At 66.4% G+C, this 20,798-nt stretch overlaps 2 protein-coding genes across 2 annotated transcripts in view; one reads left to right on the top strand and one right to left on the bottom strand.

The window, feature by feature from the left end:
* Positions 1-20,798, top strand: part of LOC128904854 (uncharacterized) — a 216,756-nt gene that overhangs the window by 93,916 nt on the left and 102,042 nt on the right. The gene's annotated exons all lie outside the window — the stretch shown is intronic.
* The window catches only part of PLEC (plectin), a 21,567-nt gene continuing 2,397 nt past the window's right edge, over positions 1,629-20,798 (bottom strand). Inside the window, exons 2-14 of the mRNA XM_054193370.1 lie at positions 20,256-20,410; positions 20,055-20,181; positions 19,768-19,951; positions 18,852-19,009; positions 18,468-18,646; positions 16,675-16,813; positions 16,211-16,567; positions 15,250-15,333; positions 15,023-15,127; positions 14,764-14,862; positions 9,946-13,326; positions 2,374-9,341; positions 1,629-1,769 (exon numbers count right to left, since the gene is read on the bottom strand). Of these exons, the coding sequence (XP_054049345.1) occupies positions 3,012-9,341; positions 9,946-13,326; positions 14,764-14,862; positions 15,023-15,127; positions 15,250-15,333; positions 16,211-16,567; positions 16,675-16,813; positions 18,468-18,646; positions 18,852-19,009; positions 19,768-19,951; positions 20,055-20,181; positions 20,256-20,410 (11,298 nt within the window). The 3' untranslated portion in view covers positions 1,629-1,769; positions 2,374-3,011. The remainder of the gene's footprint in view (positions 1,770-2,373; positions 9,342-9,945; positions 13,327-14,763; positions 14,863-15,022; positions 15,128-15,249; positions 15,334-16,210; positions 16,568-16,674; positions 16,814-18,467; positions 18,647-18,851; positions 19,010-19,767; positions 19,952-20,054; positions 20,182-20,255; positions 20,411-20,798) is intronic.

Consider the following 20,798-nt stretch of genomic DNA (forward strand, 5'->3'; position numbering starts at 1 on the left):
ACCAGTCAGAGCTCCAGTGCCCAGCCATGGCGCCACCACGCCGGTCAGAGCTCTGGTGCCCAGCCATGGCTCCACCACGCCGGTCAGAGCTCCTGGTGCCCAGCCATGGCTCCACCACACCAGTCAGAGCTCCAGTGCCCAGCCATGGCGCCACCACACCGGTCAGAGCTCTGGTGCCCCAGTATGGCTCCACCACGCCGGTCAGAGCTCTGGTGCCCAGCCATGGCTCCACCACGCCGGTCAGAGCTCTGGTGCCCCAGTATGGCTCCACCACGCCGGTCAGAGCTCCTGGTGCCCCTGCCTCCACCATGACCCACGGCAGCATGCACCCCGGACGACGCGGCACGTGGCATGAGATGCCCGGATGGCGCGGCACACGGCATGACCGGGAGCCCCCAGCCCGCACTGGCACCGGCCGCGGCGAGGCCGGGCCACGGGCAGCGGCGGGGAGCGAGGGCGAACAGACCACGCGGAGCGGGCGGCTGGTTTCATAGGATCTCTTTTACTGACCTCGCTGGGGAGAGCCATGGGTCCATACTGCATGTTTTACAAACACTCCACGGTATGTACAAGTCAGGTTTTAGTGTTTTGCCCCCCAAAAAAAAAGAGATGCTTTTGGATTATTGATCAGCCCCAGCCGCCCCGACGGGAAGCGCCTGGGGAATGAGGGGAGCGCAGGGCCCCGAGGGAGCGGGACCCCGGCTCGGGCTGGCCCGTGGACCAGTCGCCCACATCAGCATGTCATGCAAAAGCAAAAGTGGATAATGAGAGTAATAACAACGAACGCTGAGGAGTAACACGACTCGATTCACAGGTGGCAGATGAGAGCGGGCAGGAAGGAGGAGAGGTGCTGCGGCGATCCGCGGCACCGCGCCGTGAGGAGGGGATGCACCGGGGCGAGGGGGAGGGGCTACGGCCACCGTGGGGGGCCGAGAGCGGGGGCTACGGCCCCCACAGCCCGAGCTAGCCCGGCCTGGCCACCGCTGCGTCACTTATTGCTTCAGCCCCTGCCCAGGGCCCGGTGGAGCCTGGCGGGGGCCGGGGTCTGCCGGGGGGGCCGGGGCACCTCGCTGCCAGCCGGGGGGCTCCGGTGCGGCCGGGCAGCCCCCGCGCCCTGGCAGCGCGGTGCCGGGTCTCTGCCCGGGGACTCGGCAAGTGCCAAGGGAGAGGGAGCGCGTCCCCGCGTCCTCAAGCGCGGTCCCACTTGCCCCGGGAGGGGGGTACGGGCTCCGTGGCAGCGGTGAGGGGAGTTGGGATGGACATCCAGCAACACTAAAACAAAGCGAACAGAAAAGATGGGATGAGACACGGAGAAGACTGGTCCACGAGATGAAGCCATCGAGCCCAGCCGGCAGAGCCGCGCGCCCGCCCCGCGCCAGCCTGCTCGCCCCCGCGCCGCCTCCGACACCGACACCGCGGGGCGCAGCGCCGGCCCGGCACAACCACGGCCAGCAAGCCTTCACCGTGGGCCGCCGTATCCCAAACTACTTGGAGGGAGAACGACGCCCGCGGGACACCTCGGTGTCACCGCCGGGAGAACGCAGCGCCCAGCGAAAGCCCCAGCACCAGCCCCGTGCGCCAGCGGCAACCCCGGCTCCGAAGAGAGAGACTGGAAAGGTTGGCGTTACCTGCGCCGGCGAGCGCGGCCGAGGAGCCGCCGCGTCCCACGCTCCCCTCGAGCCCATCCACGACTTGCTGACGCCGGAGACCCAGCTAAGGAACTCGCCCATCGGCACGGGGACTTCTCCGGTGGGACTGGAAAAAGAGGTCTGCCAGAGAGAGAGCGCGTTATCACGGGCGAAGGGAAGACCGAGAGGGAAGGAACTGCCCCGAGGAGGAAAAGAGGAGTCCGGATTGACGCGGATCCGCCTTTTTAATGACAAGAGAGCACGCCGGGCTGCCGCAGCGTCCCACGACCCGCCCCGGGCACCGGGGGTCTCGCGGCCTCCGCGCCCCTCAGGGGGGTCCAGAGAGCCCCCGCGGAGAGGGGGGGCATGGCCGGGCAGCGGCTGGGTCTGGGCGCAGGAAGCTTTGGCAGCGCCGGCTCCGCCGAGCGCGGGCTCTGGCGGCCGCCTGTCAACTCAGGAAGCCAGGTCAGCGGTAAGAAATGAACCTTGTGCGGAGCACTTCCCAGATACACGGAGAGACAGACAGACAGACAGACGGACGGGCGGGCGGGCAGCGGCAGGCGCGGCCACGCCGGCGCGCGGCGGCACCAGCCACGCCGGCGGGGAGAGCCAAGCGTGGCGGCAGCATCCCGGCGGGCTGGCGGAGGCGGCGGCGGGGCGCGCGGCGAAGCCCCTCAGCGGGCGAAGCGGCGGCAGGTCCCTCCGCGCGGCGCAGAAGCAACCGGCAGCGCCAGCGCGCACTTACGGTCATGGCACCGGCTCTGCGGTGCGGTGATGTGCCAGGAGGCCAAGGCGGGGAGCCGGGGCAGCTGCGGGGCCGGGGTGCAGAGACCCCTCCTCGCCGCACTGTGCCGTGCCATGCCGAGGGCGGCTGGAAGGGGTCTGGGCGACAGCTCCGGCGCCGGTGCGGAGGGTCTGGATGTCTGGTGCGGAGCCGGTGATGTCCTCCTCCATCCCGCTGGCTGCGGTGCGCCGCGGGGACAGGGTGGTCTCCTCCTTCGGGGTGCGGGGGGGTGAAGCCGTCGGGGTTAATTACAAAAGAGTCGCTCAGTGGTTAGATGAAGATGACGGAACTGGTGTCCGGCTCTGCCCCGCGGTGTCCGAGCGGCCGGGCGGCATCGGCGCTGCCGAGGGCAGGAACGGCAGCGGGCTCCCGGGGCGGCAGGTCGGGGAGGGTAGTGTGTTTTCTCTCTCATCTCTTAATATACAAATACTGTCAGAACAATCATATATATTAATATATTAGTCTAGTCTTTTTGGTTAAACTTTAGGCACTGCTTTGGAAGAAGAATGGAGTTTAAAAGTTAAAAAAAAAAAATACTAGTGATTAGCCAGCAGCGTTGCCACATGCGGAGCGGGCGAGGCGGCGGGTTCCCCCGGGTTTCAGGCCAGGCAAAGCGGGGTCCCGGGGGTCCCGGGGCGCTCCCCGGTCACCTCCCGCCCGCAGCTCCCACTCGGCAGGGACGGGGCGAGGGCGGCCGCCTCCACGGCACCGGGCGGACCCGCGGCGTATCTGCGCCCGAAGCTGGAGGAAGAGTAGGAGGAGGACGAGAAGGTCATGGAGAAACCGGAGCCGGTGGCGTCGAAGCTCCCTCTCCTGGAGCCCGAGCGAGAGCCGGTCCGGGAGCCCGAGCGGGAGCCGGAGGTGGACCCGGCGCTGCTGACGTTGTAGGGGCTGTAGTAGCCCTTGCTGGACTGGGAGGAGGCCTCCAGCAGCCGCAAGCCGGTCCCGTCCTCGATCATGCTTCGGTCCATGGCGTCCTTGTAGGAGATCTTGAGCTTGGTTTTGGGGCAGGTGAGATACTTGGAGTAGGTGTTGACGTCCCGCAGCTTCTGGGCCGTGCGCGCGTCGATGGTGCCCTTCTGCAGCGCCTCGTCCAAGGAGACGCGGCCCTCGACGTCGGGCTCGATCAGGCCCCCCGTCAGGTACTGCACCTCCAGGAAGCGCTGCCCGGCCTCGTAGTAGAGCCAGCCCTTCTTCAGGGCCTGGGCCGCCGACATCTTCGTCTTGGTCCGCGGGTCCTCGAAGCCGTAGAAGGCCTTCTGCGCCAGGTTGATGCGATCCACCATGATCTTGTCGACCAGGCCCTTGTTCACCGCGTCGGCGACAGAGCACTTGTCCCCGGTGTTGGGGTCGATGATGCCGCCGGTGCAGGCCTGGGCTTCCAGCAGCCTCTGCCCCGTGATGTTGTCCACGAGGTTGCGGCGCATCGCCTCCGTGATGGACACCTTCTCCAGGGTGTCGGTGTCCAGGATGCCCGCCACCGGCCCGGTCTCCTCGGTCGGGTCGCTCCACATGGATATCTGCGTTCGCATGGGGGCCGGGCTGGTGGTGTAGGAGGACGACGATCCCACGGAGGACGACCGCGATCGGAAGCCGCTCATGTTGCCGGAGAGCATGTCAGCAAACTCGGTGATGGAGAGGGTGCCCGAGCGGTACTGGTCCAGGGCCGACTGGTCGATCAGGCCCTTGCCGATGGCATCGTCGATGTCGTACTGGCGCCCCGAGCGCCTGTCGATGATCATTGATTTCACCACGCCGTCGGAGGAGGAGGTGGTGATCTCCTCCCACTCGCACTCCTGCTCCGACAGCTCCAGGTAGGTCTGGTGGTCGATGAGGCCCTTGCGGTAGGCTTCGTACACGGACATCTCCTTCCCCGTCTCCGGGTCGACGATCACCACCCTGCGCTTGCGGACGGAGGACTTGGAGGAGGTCTTCCTCTCCCGCTTCTTCTCCTTCAGGGGCAGGAGGCAGAGGCCGGTCTCCGGGTCAGTGATGCACCGCTCCATCAGCTGCAGGTAGGTGAGGTTCTCCTCTGTGTTGGGGTCAAAGAAGCCCTTGGTGTCGTCGCTGGGATCCAGCAGGATCTCGTTCATCTCCTCATCAAAGAGGCCCCTCTTGTAGGCAATCTCCACAGGGAGGCGGTGGCTCTCCTCGGGATCGATTATGCCTCCCGTTGCAATCTGGGCCTCGAGCAAGCGGATCCCGTGGTCCTTCAGGATCAGACCCTTCTTCATGGCCTGGAAGAGGGAGATGAGCTTTCCGGAGTAGGGATCCCGGTAGCCGGTGACCGCCCTCTCAGCAGAGAGCAGCTTGTCCTTGAACTCGGGGCCCACGATGCCCATCCGCACGGCTTCCTCCACCGTCAGCTTGAGGCCCTTGATGGGGTCAATCACGTACCCAGTGGCTGCCTGCGCCTCCAGGAGCTCAAACGCGGTGCCTGGCCTGATGATACCCTTCTTCATGGCCTGGTAGACGGACAGCCGCTCCTTCGTGGAGTCCACATAGACGCCGGCAATGCAGCTGGTGCCCTCCAGGAACTTCTTCAGGTTCTTAGAGACCTCCTCGATGGAGGTGAGGCCCTCCTGGAGGCGCTGGGCGGTGGCTTCGTCCATCACCTGTGAAAGGACCAGCTCCTCCACGGTGATCTGCTTCCGCAGCCCGCGGAAGGTGAGCTTCCTCGTGTCACAGAGCGGCAGCAGGAGGAGCCCCGTGTTCTCGTCCTTCCGGCACCGCTTCAGGAGCTGCGTGTAGCTGAGCTTCTCCTCCGTGGATGGGTCCACGTAGCTTCGCACCTCGCTGGGCTCGGACAGCATGTCGTAGGTGTCCTTGTTGATGAAGCCTCGCTGGTAGGCCACCTCCAGGGGCAGATGGAAGCCAAGGTGAGGGTCGATGATGCCACCGGTGGCTATCTGGGCGTCCAGGAGCTTGAGGGCCTCTTCGCTGGGAATGAGGTCTTTCTTCATGGCCTGGAAGATGGAAATCTTCTGTTCGCTGTAGGGGTCTCTGTAACCGGTCACGGCCCTCTCCGCAGACAGGAGGCGGTCATGGATTTCGGGCCCCACCACGCCTTTCCTGACCGCTTCATCAACGGTCAGCATCTCATTCTTCGTGGGGTCGATCATGAAGCCGGTGGCAGCCTGGGCCTCCAGGAGGGAGCGGGCCACTTCGGAGTTGATCAGCCCCTTCTTCAGCGCCTGGTAGATACTGAGCTTCTGTTTGGAAGAGGGGATGTAGATGCCAGCCACACAGCCCGACCCATAGAGGTACTTCCAGACAGTCTCCACATCCAGGAGCTCCCGGAAGGTTTTGGAGCCTTGCTTCAGCAGGTTGTAGATGTCTTGAGAGATGATCTTGGCCTCGTAGAGGTCCTCGGCCGTGATGCGGCGCCGGACGTAGTCGTAGGAGGTGAGATTCTGCTGCCTGATGATCTCAGTCTTCTCGATGATCTCAATGATGATGATGATCATGCGCTCCTTGGACACACGGCCCGACTGGAACTCCGCCATGAGCTGCTTCCGCTGCTCCTCAGGCAGCAGGTCCGAGTGCATGATCTCCCACAGCGACATGGAGGAGCCCGCCCTGCTGCCCACAGGGATGTCCACCTGCGTCTCTTCAAACACCTTCCGCGTCTCTGCTTCTGTGTACACCTGGGTGGTCTCCACCACTGTAGGCTTCTCAGGCTCCCGCAGCGGCAGCAGATACAGGCCCGTCTCAGGATCCTCGATGCACTTCTCCTTCAGCTGCATGTAGGTGAGGTTCTCCTGGGTGTTGGGGTCGAAGAAGCCCTTGGTGTCGTCGGTGGGGTCGGAGAGGGTCCGGTTCATTTCCTCATCCAAGTAGCCGCGGCGGTAGGCCACCTCCACGGGGAGGCGGTGGCTGTGCACGGGGTCGATGATGCCGCCGGTGGCGATCTGGGCCTCGAGCAGGCGGATGCCGTGCTCCTTGACGATGAGTCCTTTCTTCATGGCCTGGAAGAGGGAGATGGTGTTGCCCGAGTAGGGGTCCTTGTACCCAGTGACGGCCTTCTCAGCCGACAGCAGCTTCTCGTGCAGTTCAGGCCCGACGACACCAGCCTTCACGGCCTCGTTGACATACAGTTTCCGGTTCTTCACGGGATCGATCAAGAACCCGGTCGCTGCCTGGGCCTCCAGGAGGACCACGGCAGTGCTGGGCCTCAGCAGGTTCCTCTTCATGGCCTCGTAGATGTTCAGCTTCTCCTTGGTCGCCTCCACGTAGACGCCAGCAATGCAGTCGCTGCCATGCAGGAATCTCCTCACCGCATCTGTCTCAGAGAGGTCCTTCACCGATTTCTTGCCTTCCTTCAGCTGCTCGTACTGGGCTTTGCTAATGATGCGGGACTCCACCAGCTCGCTGGCAGGTACCGGTGCCCGGAGACCGCTGAACGTCAGCTTCTCCTGCTTTTTGGTCTCTGCCTCCTCGATGATGGTGATCACGATCTTGATGATCTTCTCGATGGTCACCTTGCCAGTCTTGTACTGTCGGAGCAGCTCCCGCCGGTGCTCCTCCGTGAAGTACTCGGAGTGGATCAGCTCCCAGATGGTCATTGTCTGCCCCTTCATGCTGCCCACTGGGACCTCTATGGTCGCCTTGTCAAAGCACTCCTTCGCCTGGCTGTCCGTGTAGACCTCCTCCTGCTGCGACTGGATGGCTTTGTCCGACAGGGGCAGCAGGCAGAAGCCGGTCTGCTTGTCACGGTGGCAGTTCTTCTGCAGCTGGGTGTAGGTGAGGTGCTCCTGGGTGTTGGGACAATAGAAAGCCTTGACGTCATCTCGGAGCTCGGACAGAGCCTCACGTATCTCAGGGTCCAGGTAGCCCCGCTTGTAGGCGACCTCGAGCGGGAGCCGGTGGCTGTTCACGGGATCGACGATGCCTCCGGTGGCGAGCTGGACGTCCAGCAGACGGACCCCGGTGTCACTGGGGATGAGGCCCTTCTTGAGCGCCTGATAGAGGGAAACCGTCTGGCCCGTATAGGGGTCCTTGTAGCCAGTCACTGCCTTCTCTGCAGACAGCAGCTTCTCGTGAAACTCCGGCCCCACCACCTCGGCCTTCACTGCCTCGTCAACGGAGAAGAGCTTGTTCCTCACGGGGTCGATGATGTAGCCGGTGGCAGCCTGCGCTTCCAGCAGGGACAGGGCGATCTCTGGCTTCAGCAGGTTTCTCTTCAGGGCCTCGTAAAAGGTGAACTTCTGGCCGGTCGACTCCACAAGGACACCGGCAATGGCATCCGTGCCCTTCAGGTACTGCCGCACGGACTCCATCTCCGCCACGTCCTTCACAGACTTCTTGCCCTGGTGCAGCTGGTTGTAGAGGTCCTTGTTGATGATTTTGCTTTCCAGCAGCTCCGCGGCGGGCACCGGCGCCCGGAGGCCCTCGAAGCACATCTGGCTCTTCTTCTCGCTTTCCTCCACAACCGTGATGATGATCTTAATGATCTTCTCCACCGTGATCTTGCCAGTCCTGTACTGCTGGATCAGGTCTCGCCTTTGGTCCTCAGTGAAGTATTCAGAGTTGATGAGCTCCCAGATGGTCATCGTCTTCCCTTGGAACTTGCCAAAGGGTGCCGTCACCGTGGCCTTCTTAAAGACGTCCTTAGCTTCTTTGTCGGTGTAGACCAGCTCTCTTGCTTTGGCCGCCTGGTCAGTGAGGGGCAGGAGGCACAGCCCCGTGTCCGGGTCAGTCACGCACCGCTCCATGAGCTGCAGGTAGGTGAGGTTCTCCTGGGTGTTGGGGTCGAAGAAGCCCTTGGTGTCGTCGGTGGGGTCGGAGAGGACCTGGTTCATCTCCTCATCAAAGTAGCCCCGCTTGTAGGCGGCTTCTACAGGCAGGCGATGGCTGTTGACGGGGTCAATGATGCCGCCGGTGGCGATCTGGGCCTCCAGCAGGCGGATGCCGTGCTCCTTGACGATGAGATCCTTCGTCATGGCCTGGAAGAGGGAGATCTTGTCGCCCGTGTAAGGATCCTTGTAGCCGGTCACCGCCCGTTCAGCAGACAGCATCTTATTGTGCAGTTCTGGCCCAATCACTCCCTCTCTCACCGCCTCGTTCACCGAGAGCCTCGTGTTTCGCACAGGGTCAATTATGAAGCCGGAGGCGGCCTGGGCCTCCAGGAGGACCAGCGCGGTGCCTGGGCTGAGCAGCTTCTTCTTCATGGCTTCATAGATGCTCATCTTTTGATTGGTGGGTTTGATTAACAAACCGGCGATGCTGCTGTTGCCCTGCAGGTACTTCTTGATATCTTCCCTCTGTGAGAGCTCGCCGACACTTACAACACCCTTCGTCAACTTGTCCAAGTTCTCCTTGCTCAAAATGCCGGCATCAGCCAGCTTCTCTGCAGACACCTTCTGGCGGATGCCCTCAAACGCAAACTCCGGCTCCCCGTTCTGCGCTAAGCCATCCACCGCGTCTCTGCCGTTGGGCACAGCTTTGATATCCGGCAGCTGCGTCGTCGTAACCGTTGCCTCCTCGGGCAGGTCGTCCGTCTGGATCATGATCTCCCGTGTCTGGGCCAGGGCGGCCTTGTACTCTTCCTGCATCTGCTCGAGCCTCTCCCTGAGCTTCTTGTTCTCCTCTTCCAGGAGTTTCTCCTGCTGCTGCCGCTGCCTTTCCAGCTGCTGCAGCTCCTCCTGCTTGTGCCGGACGTTTTCCTCTGCTTCTTGTTGATGCTTCTTGGCTTCGTCCAGCATGGCTTTCAGCTGCTGCTTCTCCTGCTCCATCTCCTTCTGCTGCCGCTCCTGCTCCGCCTTCAGGTTCTGGGCTTTGTCCACCTCGTCTTTAAAGAGCTTCTCCAGCTTCGCTTTCTCCTCCTCGATGAACTTCTCCTTCTGCAGCAGGGCGTCCTTCTCCGTCAGGAAGGTCTGCTGGAGGAGCTGGGTCTCCTGGCGGAGCTGCGCCTCCTGGGCCACCTGCATCTGGGGTGGGAGAGAGGAGAGCAGGGTGAGGTGGCACTGCCTGCCCAGGAGGGCAGCGCCGGGGGGGCAGCGGGGCGGGCTGGGCTGGGGGGACGGGCAGCAGGGGAGGCAACGGGCCGGTCGGGGTGCAGTCACCCGACCGCTCTGCTAACGCAGGTTAGGAGTCAGGGGAGCAGAGCCAGGGTTAGGGAGCCACAGCAAACAACACGCGGGTGCAACGAGCGGGGACAAGACACGAGCTCTGCTGCGGGGGGGGCAGGGAGCTGGGGACGGCTCCCGTCTAACGGAGCGGAATACGGGTGGCGGGGATCATCCCTCCGCAGCAGGAGCTGCCGGCAGCAGGAGAGGGCAGGGGGTGGGACAGTCCCGCTCCGACTCCTCCCCGCTGGGTTTGCCGGGATGAACGCGACGCTGGCCCTGTGCGTGCCCTTGACCCACGCAATGGGATCCAGCCCCACAAGCAGCCGCTCGCCGTGACCCCTGGCAGGGGGGGGACAGACACCGGGTCCTCCCAGAGCCCCGCTGTGCCGGGACGTGGCGTGGGGCAGCTGGGGAGAGGGAAGGCCACCACCACCAGCGCTAAGGGGGACCCGTAGCCCAGTACCTCCTCCGCCTTCTGCTGCAGCAGCGCCGCCTCCTGCTTCAGCTTCTCCTTCTCCTGCTCCAGGTCGGCGATGGCCTTCCGCAGCTTCTCGGCGTCCTGGTCGCTCTGTTGCCGCTGGATCTCCAGCGTGTGCACCAGCGTCATCTTCTCCTGCGTGGCCAGCTCGGTCTCGTGCAGCCTGCCGCTGATCTCCTCCGCCTGCTTCTTGAAGCGCTTGGCTTCCTCCTCGGCCTTGGCCTGGGCCATGCTCATCTCCGCCACGTGCAGCTTGAGGCGCTCAGCCTCGGCCGTGATCTCCAGCTGCCGCCGGCGCTCGGCCTCCAGGGTTTTCTGGAAGCCCTCGGTCTCCTCGGCCAGGCGCTGCTGCATCTGCTCCTTGTCCTCCTGCAGCCGCTTGGCGTGCTCCTGCGCCAGGTCCTTCTGCTTCTGCAGCATCTCGGCCTCGGCCTTCAGCCGCGTGGCCTCCTGCACCGCCTGCATCTTCTCCTTCAGCATCTTCTCCGCCAGCGCCCGCTGCTGCGCCAGGTCGTCCTCGGCCAGCTGGCGCATGCGGGCGGCCTCCTGGGCCTCCACGCTGAGCCGGGCGACCTCCTCCGCCACCTGCTTCATCTTCTCGGCCTCCTCCGCCAGGAACTTCTGCGTGTTGTCCTTGTCCTTGAGGATGAGCGCCTTGTTCTCCTCCTCGATGCGGCTCTTCAGCTTGGCCAGCTCCTCCATCTGCACCCGGACCTTGAAGAGCTCCTCCTCCACCTGGGCCTTCTGCCGGACGGCGTCGGTCACCTCCTCCTTCAGCCGCTGCAGCTCCTCGTCCAGGATGCCCTTCTGGTGGTCCGTCTCATCCAGCTGCAGCTTCACCTTGGTGAGCTCCTGCTCCACCTGCGCCTTCTGCCGCAGGGTCTGCTCGGCGAACTTCTTGTGCTTCTCCATCTCGGCGTCCGCCAGCTGCTTCTGCCGCAGGGCCGCCTGCTCCGCCTGCGCCCGCTTGGCCGCCTCCAGCTCGGCCTCCTTCCGCAGCTTCTCCGCGTCCGCCTGGGCCTGCGCCTGGGCCTGCGCCTCCTCCTCCGCCCGCTGCTTCAGCCGCTCGGCCTCCTCCACCCGCTGCCGGGAGAGGCCGGCCTCCTGCTCCGCCTTGCTGCGGGCGAACTCGGCCTCCTCGGCCGCCCGCCGTGCCCGCTCGGCCTCCTCCCGCAGCCGCTCCACCAGGCTCTGCTCCTGCTGCCGCGTCTGCAGCAGCTCCTGCTCCTTCTGCTGCACGGCGGCCAGGTGGGCCTTCTCCTCCGCCGCCAGCCGCTTCTGCGCCGCCTCCCGCGCCAGCTGGATCTGCCGCTCCGACTCCCGCTCCGCCAGCTCCTTCTGCCGCCGGGCCTCCTCCACCATGGCCTTCAGCCGCTCCACCTCCTCCAGGGCCAGCCGCCGCTGCCGCCCGGCCTCCTCCTCGGCCGCCAGGATGGCCTGCACCTTCTCCTCGGCCTCCCGCCGCCGGGCCTCCTCCTCCAGCGCCAGCGCCCGCTGCCGGCCGGCCTCCCGCTCCGCCTGCTCCCGGCTGCGCTGCACCTCCTCCGCCTCCCCGCGGATGCGGCTCAGCTCCCGCTCCAGCTCGCTCTTGCCGGCCGAGGCCTTCTCGAAGCTGGCCTTCAGGGCGCGGATCTCCTCCTCCACCTGCCGCCGCTGCCGCAGGGTGTCCTCCACCAGCCCCTTCTGCCGCTCCAGCTCGCTCTCCGAGGAGCGCTTCAGCAGGGCGATCTTCTCCTCGATGTCCTGCTTGTGCTGGGCCGCCTGCTCCTCCAGCAGCTTGCGCTGGTAGGCCTCGTCCTCCGCCAGCCGCCGCAGCCGCTCGTTCTCCGCCTCCTTCTCCTTCAGGGCGATCTCCGCCTCCGCCTTCAGCCGCGAGGCCTCGTTGATGGCCGCCAGCTTCTCCTTCAGGATGCGCTCGGCCTCGGCCCGCTGCCGGCCGGCCTCCTCCTCCGCCAGCTGCCGCTGCCTCTTGGCCTCCTCGGAGAGGGCCCGCAGCCGGGCGGCCTCCTCGGCCAGCTCCCGCAGCTTGCTGGCCTCGGCCTCCAGCCGCTGCTTGGACTTCTCGCTGGTGGAGCGCGACTCCTCCTCCGTCCTGGCCTTGCTCTCCAGCAGCACCTCCATCTCGGCCCGCAGCTTGGCCAGCTCTTCCTCCAGCTCCTTCCTCTTCTGGATGGCCTGGCTCACCTCCTCCTTCAGCCGGGACTGCTCCTCCTCCAGGAGCAGGCGCTGCTGCTCCCCGTTCTCCATCTCCGCCTTCAGCCGGATCAGCTCCTGCTCCGCCGCCAGCTTCTGCTGGGCCGTGCCCTCCGCCAGCTCCCGCTGCTTCTCCAGCTCCTCCTCCGCCAGCTCCTTCTGCCGCAGGGCGGCCTCCTCCGCCTTGGCCCGCTTGCGGGCCTCCCGCTCTGCGTCCTCCTTCTGCTTCTCTGCCTCCTCCTGCGCCAGCGCCTTCTTGTGGGCCACCTCCTCCGCCTGCAGCCGCAGCCGCAGCGCCTCGTTGGCCTTCTGCCGCCAGCGCTCCAGCTCCTTCTCAGCCTCCTCCCGCGACTGCTCGGCCTCCTCCTGCTGCCTCTTCAGCCGCCCGGCCTCCTCCTGCAGCTGGGCCACCGCCATGTGCTCCTGCTGCAGCGACAGCTCCAGCTGCGCCGTCTTCTCGGCGAAGGAGAGCCGCTTGCTCTGCAGCTCGGCCTCGGCGCTCCGCTGGGCCACCTCCTGGGCCACCTGGATCTGCCGCTCCTTCTCGGCCTCCGCCTGCCGCATTCGCCGCTCGGCCTCCTCCGCCTGCAGCCGCAGCTCCTCCAGGTCGGCCACCGCCTTCTGCTTCTCCCGCGACGCCTCCCGCTCCGCCTGCACCTTGCGCTTCAGCTCCTCCTCCGCCTCCCGCTTCTTCTGGCTCTCCTCCTTCACCTGCCGGCGCAGGCGCTCGGCCTCCTCCTGCGCCTGCATCTTCTGCCGCTCGGCCTCCTCGGCGCGGGCCCGCAGCTCCCGCAGCTCCGTCTCGGCGCCCGCCCGCTGCTTCTCGGTGCTCTCCAGCTGCAGGCGGATGAGGCGGATCTCCTCCTCCACCTTCTTGCGGTTGTACTCGGCCTCCTCGATCAGCTTGACCTTGGACTGGATCTGGTGGTCGGAGTTCTGCCGCAGCTGCAGCAGCTCCTGCTGGATGTTCTGCTTCTGCTGCTCGGCGTCCACGGCCACCACCTCCCGCCGGGTGACCTCCTCCTGCATGCGGAGCTGCAGCTCCCGCGCCTCCGCCTCCGCCTGCGCCTTGGCTTTGGCGTGGGCCTCGGCCAACTGCCGCTGCTTCTCCAGCTGGGCCTCCACCTCCGCCAGCCGCTGCCTCTCCTCCTCCTTCAGCTTCTCGGCGGCTTTCTGGAGGGGAAAGAGGGTGCAGGGAAAACAAGAGAGAGGGGAGAGAAGAGAGAAATCACAAGGGATGCGACCGAGCCCCCGGCGTCAACGCCGGCCACAACCACGCACCACCGAGAGACGGCACGGTGCGGGGCGGAGGATGCGCATGGAATGGCTTCGGCTCCCTGGGCCTCCCCACGAGCTGGAGGCGGTGACGCCAGCTTCCAGAAGACGCGTGGCAGACAAGGGGACACGCGACTACCGTGTCGCACGCAGCGCAGCGCAGGGCGGACAGGCGACAGGACCCAGACAGCGGTGCGGAAGCGAAGATGGCCCGCGTACCACAGAGAAAGGGATGGAGCGCGAGCAAAGCCCCAGGCGATGGAGACAGACGCGAGCAGCTTGCACACCAGCACCGTGCCCGCTGCCGAGCCTCCTCCTGCGCTCGCCGGGGCTCCCCGGGCGAGAGGGGCCGGCACGGAGAGCCATCACCGTGGGGGAACGACAGAGGCAGCCGGAGCACCGGGGAGAGCGGGACAGAGGGGAGCGGGTGCCGAGGGAGGGAGGTGCCAGCGGAGCTTTCCCTGCCGGGAAAGCCGCGACGACGTGGAGAGCAACCCAAGCTCCGGCCCATGCTGGCCCAGGTGGCCCAAATCCCGCCCTCACTGCCCATTCCAGCTGCCGAAGGGCCGCGTGGCTCGTGCGTGGCTTGCGGCCGTGCCGCAGAGCGCTCGTGCCGCATGCACCGTGAGCGAGGCAGCGCCCGGGCTCGGGCAGCGCGTGCGGGTGAGCAGGACGCCCGTGCCACGGGGACGGGTCCCCAAAGGCGCAGCGAGGGCAGCGCAGGGCGAGGAGCGCGGGGGCTCTCCGGAGAGCGGGGGGTGCGGCGGGGGGAAGCGCAGGCTGCTGGCGGCCATGGGGTAAGGCGGAGGGGTGGCGTGGGGAGGGGGGGGGCACATGCGCAGAGTGAGTACCTGGTGCAGGGATGCCAGAGTCATCCTGGTTTTTTACCCTCCATTAGATTCCCCACCAACACAAACATCCCCCAAGACAAAGCACTGGCAAAGCGGCTCGACTTCCAAGGGCAGAAACCAAGAGTTAGAGAGGTTACGGAGAGAGAGGACAGGCGAGGGCCCGGCCCCGCCGCGCCCCAGCACAGCCGTCATGCCAAGGCAGATGCCGACCGCGCTACGTGTATCTGGGAAGTGCCTCCTACCACCAGTCACGCCAGAGCCCGGCGGTGCCCGGAGCCGGCTCTACGCGCCGGCCCCCTGCGCTCGGAGACCCGCTGCGCCCAGAGCCAGCGGCTTCGGTCCCGGGGAGCCCAGCCGGGAGCGGGGTTAGCGGCCGTGGGCCAGCGTTAGTGATGGAGGGGGGGCCGGCAGTCACCATGAACCGCGTTCCCCGCCGTGACGCAGCTGGAGGCATGCCACCCCCGCGCGCCCGCCGCGTCCCTACCTCCTCCTCCTCCAGCCGCCGCAGCGTCTCGGTGATGAACTTGATGTACTGGCTGGTGAGCGTGGTCAGCTCGCTGTACCGCGTCCGCAGCTCCACGTACTGCGGAGGACAGCAATGGTCAACCCCGGCACCCCGGCGGCGGCGGGGCCGGAGGGAGGCGAGCCCGCGGGCCAGCCCCGCCGTGCCCACCCCTTCGGCAAGGGGCTGCAGCCCCCCGGCTCCCGGGGAAGGAGCTGCGGCCTCCGGGGCCCCCCCTCACCTCCTGGATGATGCTGTCGGATGCCGACTGCACTTTGGGCTTCTTGGCCGGAGAGGCCATCGGCTCCACCTGCGCCTTGAAGGTCACCAGCTGCAGCTCGTAGTCCTGCGGGCGAGAGGGGTCCTCAGCTCGCCAGCCACGTCCCCAGCGAGCCCCCCCGGCCCCTCCCGAGCCCTCCCCCCGCCATTTGCCCCGGCACCCCAGGGGGGGGACAGCCCCGAGCGCACCTTGATGGCGTCGATGTACTGCTTGGCGTAGCGCTGGCACTCCTCCACTTTCTCCTTGTTGCGGTCGCACTCCTCCAGCAGTTTCTGGGGAAACACGCCGGGGTGAGCTCAGCCGCCCCGTGGCCGCCCCGCCACGGCCAGGGACAGACGAGTGCACCGGCCCCGCTCGCCCCAGTGCCGGCACTTACAGAATCCCAGGATTTTAGGGAAAAAAGGGACCTTCAGAGACCCCCCCATCCCAGCCCCGGCGGCAGCGGGGTCACCCGGAGCAGGTTGGGTGCGTCCAGGCGGGTTTGGAAGATCTCCAGAGACGGAGACCCCACACCTCTCTGCTGCCCTCGCCCCAAAGACCTTTCTCCTCCTTTTTTTGGCGTTTCCCGTGTCCCAGTTTGTGCCCGTTGCCCCTCGTCCCGTCCCCAGGCACCACCGGGAAGAGCCCGGCCCCGTCCCGCTGCCACCCCCCCTTGCAGTGTTTATCGGCGCTGACGAGACCCCCCCTCGCTCGTCTTTTTTCCAGGCTGAAGAGACCCAAATCCCTCGGCCCTTCCTCAGCACAGAGACGCTCCCGGCCCTCGTCATCCTCGCGGCCCCCGCCGGACTCTCCCCAGCAGTTCCCCGTCCCGCCGGAACTGGGGGGCCCGGCACCGGCCCCAGTGCTCCAGCTGTGGCCCCCCCAGGGCAGAGCAGAGCAGAGCAGAGCGGGAGGATGAACCTCCCCCCGCCTGCCGGCCACGCTCTGCTCCGTGCCCCCCAGGAGACCGTTGGCCGCGTCGGCCACGAGGGCACGTCGCCGGCCCCCGGGCAACTTGGTGTCCCCCAGGACTCCCAGGTCTCCCCGCAGAGCTGGTTCCCAGCGGGTCTCCCCGGCCCGTCCCGGTCCCTGGGGCTGTTCCCCCCCCGGGCAGGACCCTGCCCTGGCCCTTGTTGAACCTCCTGAGGTCCCTCACCGCCTCTTCCTCACCTTCTCCTGCAGCAGCTGCTCCCGCACGGTCTGGCTGTCGGTGATGGGCACCGCCTGGATCTTCTCCTGCCGCTGCTTGGCGTCCTGGATCCAGCGGAGCAGCCCGTCGCAGCTCTCCCGGTAGTACCGCAGCTGGCGGCCCAGCTGGTCCAGCTCGCGCTGCCGCAGGTCAGTCTGGGCCAGCACGGCCTGCCAGCGCTCCAGCAGCTGCTGGACCCGCTCCCGGTACCGGTCCAGGTCCACGTCGCGCTCGCTGTGGCCACGGACCATCCGCTCATTGACCTCCTTGGCCTTGCTCAGGTCGGTCTCCAGCGTGTTGAAGAAGGGCTGGTGCCCCTCGGCCTGGGCGCGCAGCCGCTGCGGCAGACGGAGAAGCGGGGGTCAGCCCCGGCACCGCCGGCACCCCTGGCCGTCCCCCGGCACCCCTGGCCGTCCCCCCGGCACGGTGACGCCCCAGCCCTTACCTTCAGCTCGGCCTTGCTGGCCTCCAGCTCCTTGAGGTCAGCTGGCACGGTCTGCACGTCCTTCAACTGGTCCTCGTACTTCTTGACCAGCTCCTCCGCCCCCTGAGTGCTGCGGATCACCAGGTTGATGGTCTTCAGCCTGTGGAGAGAGGGGACGGTCGGACGGGAAGGGCAGGACATGCCGGCACAGCCCGTGTCATAGAGTCACTGAAGGGTTTGGGTGGGAAGGGACCTTAAAGCCCACCCAGTGGCACCCCCTGCCCTGGGCAGGGACACCTCCCACCAGCCCAGGTTGCCCCGAGCCCCGTCCAGCCTGGCCTTGAACCCCTCCAGGGATGGGGCAGCCACAGCTTCTTGGGGCAACCTGGGCCAGGGGCTCACCCCCCTCCCAGGAGAGAATTTCTTCCTTAGATCTAGTCTAAATCTCCCCTTTTTTACCTTAAAACCACTGTTTCTTGTCCCGTGGCTCCCCTCCCTGCTCCAGAGCCCCCCCCCAGCTTTCCCGGAGCCCCTTTAGGGCCTGGAAGGGGCTCCATGGTCTCCCAGGAGATTTTCTGTGCTGCCAGCGCACGGTGCCGGCTCATGGGCAGCGTTTCCCCCCTCCCCAGCCCCCCAAGCCCTTCTCTCAGGGCTGCTCTCCATCCCCCCACCCCCAGCCTGGGCTGGCACCGGGGGCTGCCCCCACCCTGCACTGGGCCCGGTTGGACCCCAGGAGGTTCCCGTGGGGCCACCTCTCCAGCCTGTCCAGGTCCCTCTGGGTGGTGTCCCGTCCCTCAGCCGTGTCCCCGCCCCGCACAGCCTGGCGTCACCCACAAACGTGCTGAGGGTTTGCTCCATCCCACGCTCCGTGCCGCTGATGGCGATATTAAGCAGTGCTGGTCCCAGCACTGACCCCCGAGGGACACCACTTGTCACCGATCTCCAGCTGGACACTGAGCCGTTGGCCACCACCCTCTGGATGTGACCATCCGACCAACCATCCGACCGATTCCTCATCCACCGAAGAGCCCACCCATCAAATCCATCTCTCTCCAATTTAGAGAGAAGGATGGTGGGGGGGACCCTGGCAAAGGCCTTAGAGAAGCACCGGCAGATGCCACAGAATAGAATCACGGAATCGCAGAACCTTCATGGTTGGGAAGGACCTTTGAGATCATCGAGTCCAACCAAACAACCTACGATCCCTGTCACTAGAGCGTGCCCTGAAGTGCCACATCTCGACGTTTCTTAAATACCTCTAGGGATGGTGACTCAACCCCCTCCCTGGGCAGGCTGTGCCAGTGCCTGACCACTCTTTCAGTAAAGTCATTCTTCCTAATCTCTAATCTAAACCTCCCCTGCCGCAGCTTCAGACCATTTCCTCTGGGCCTGTCATTATTCACCTGGGAGAAGAGGCCAACACCCACCTCTCTGCACCCTCCTTTCAGGGAGTTGTAGAGGGCAATGAGGTCTCCCCTCAGCCTCCTCTTCTCCAAGCTGAACATGCCCAGCTCCCTCATATGCCCTGGTCTCCAGACCCCTCCCCAGCCTGGCAGCTCTGCTCTGGACACGCTCCAGCACCTCAATGTCCCTCTTGTACAGAGGGGCCCAGAACTGAACACTGCACTCGAGGTGAGGCCTCACCAGTGCCGAGTACAGAGGCACCATCACTTCCCTGCTCCTGCTGGCCATCCGCAGCTCTTCCCTCGGCCCCTTCCTCCCGACCTCCCCAGCCCACCCCGTCGCGGCGGCTCCAGCGGTTGTCCCCGGAGGGGGGATGACCCCGACGCGGCGCAGGGGACACACACACTCACTTCTCCAGGTAGATGGTGGAGAGGCTGTACACCTGGTTCATCTTCTGCAGGGTGATCTCCAGCTCGGAGCGCAGGACGGGGGCCGAGTCGGCCGGCTCTGCCTGCGCCAGCACCTTCTCCGTCTTCTCGCTCACCTTGTCCAGGTTCTTCTTGATGCCCTCCAGCTCCAGGTGGATTTGCTGCAGGGAGAGGAGGGTCCTCGCTGCCGTTGGCGGCCAAGACCAACCCGTGGCCGGTCCCCCCACGTAACACTGTGCCGAACGCTGGGTCCTGCCGGCCGGGACGCGGCCACCCCCGACCCCGGAGCAGGTCCACAGCCCACCAGCGTGCGGGCGGCTGGTCTCCAGCCCCGTGGCGGGCGCCGAGGTGCCCGTGTGCAGGTACCTGCTGCTCGGTGATGCGCTGGGCGCACTCCTTGGCCGGGTCCTTGTCAAGGGGCAGACGGATCTTGTGGATGGTGCGGGTCTCGCAGCCCTCCAGCTGCAGGCGGATGTCCTTCAGCTGGGAGATGTAGCTCTTGCAGAGGGACTCCTCCTGCTCTCCTGGGGGGACGGCGGGGATGGGGTGAGCGCCCTCCCGCTCCCTTCGCCCCGTCCGCGTCCCCGGGGACGCCGCAGGGAGCAGGGGGCGGCAGGGAGGAGGGGGGCGATGGCGTGCACCCCCAACCTGAGCTTTATCTCCCGTAACCCTGCCCAAGCGATGACCCCCGGCTGGTCACCCTGGGTGCGTCTGCTCGTGACGGCCGCGACCGCCCCAAAGGGGTTTTGGGGAGACAGACAACGACGGAACAGCCACGGGGCCACCTGGGCAACCACAGCATCGCCCGAAGGTTTGGGTGGGAAGGGACCCGCAAGATCCTCTTTTTCCACCCCCTGCCCCGGGCAGGGACATCTTCAACTACCCCAGGTTGCCCCGAGCCCCGTCCAACCTGGCCTTGAACCCCTCCAGGGATGGGGCAGCCACAGCTTCTCTGGGCAACCTGGGCCAGGGGCTCACCAGCTTCATCGTGGAGAATTTCTGCCTTATTTTTAATCTCAATCTCCCCTCTTTTGGTTTAAAACCCTTCCCCCTCGTCCCGTGGCTCCCCTCCCTGCTCCAGAGTCCCTCCCCAGCTTTCCCGGAGCCCCTTGAGGGGCTGGAAGGGGCTGGAAGGTCTCCCCGGAGCCTTCTCTTCTCCAGGCTGAACCCCCCCAGCTCTCCCAGCCTGTCCCCACGGCAGAGGGGCTCCAGCCCTCCCAGCATCTCCGTGTCCAGCTCTGGGACACATCCGTGGCTCCCCCCGCCGCGACGGGGGTCTCACCTTTCTCCTGGCTGCGCAGCAGCAGCTCGTACTTGTGGGTGCAGGCCTGGTAGTCCCGCTCCAGGCGCAGGCGGTCGTCGTGCTGGAAGCCCTGCGAGTCCTGGCTGTGCCGCAGGAACTCCTGGTAGTGGGTCTCCAGCCCGCGCAGGACCTGCCGGCACTCCTCCGCCGGCAGCGTGCGGAACTGGGGGCGGGGAGGGGAAGGAAAGGCTGCCGTCAGCCCCCACCGCCGCGGCGGGGACCCCCGCGCCGGCACCGTGACGGGGAGGGGGGACACGCAGACGCACCGTTAGGTGGGACCAGGACTGGATCTGCTGGATGTGGCGGGTGAGGTGCTGCCAGGAGAGCAGGGTCCTCATCTCCTGGTGCAGCTGGTGCCAGAGGAGCAGGAGCTGCTGGTGGGTGGTCTCCAGCCTGGGGAGAGGGGGGTGTCAGCGGGGGCAAGGAGAAGGGGCTGAGACCCCCGCCCCGGCGCCGGCGGCGCTCACCGGTGCACGGCGTCCAGGGCCTCGGCGTTGGGGGGCGGCAGGAGGAAGCAGACGGAGGGGACGATGGCCTCGGCGCCGCCGGCGCTCAGCACCTTCCACTTGTGGGGCTGGGCGTTGCTGAGCAGGGCGCAGGCGTCCCCCTTGTGCACCGTGATCTGGGGGGGAAGGGGGGGACACACGGACGGGACGGCGTCACAGCGGGGACGGGGGTCCCAGCACCCCCCCCCCAGGCCCCCCAGACCCCCCCCCCCCCGTCCCTCCCGGGAGCCCCCAGGCCCCTCTCATTCCCCTCAGACCCCCCTGTTCCACCCTGTCCCCCCCCGGACCCCCCCCCCCCAAGTACCCCCTGTCCCCCCCTATCTCCCCCATCCCCCCCCAGACCCCTCCTGTCCTCCCCTGGATCCCCCCCTGACCCCCTGTCCTGCCCCATCCCCCTCCTGTCCCCCCAGATCCCCCCTCCATCCCTCCTCGGACCCCCCAGGGCCCTCTCATTCCCCCCAGACCCCTCCTGTCCCCCCCAGACCCCCCCTCCATCCCTCCTCG

This window comes from Rissa tridactyla, chromosome 2 (genome assembly GCF_028500815.1).
Source record: "Rissa tridactyla isolate bRisTri1 chromosome 2, bRisTri1.patW.cur.20221130, whole genome shotgun sequence".
Taxonomy (NCBI): Eukaryota; Metazoa; Chordata; class Aves; order Charadriiformes; family Laridae; genus Rissa; species Rissa tridactyla.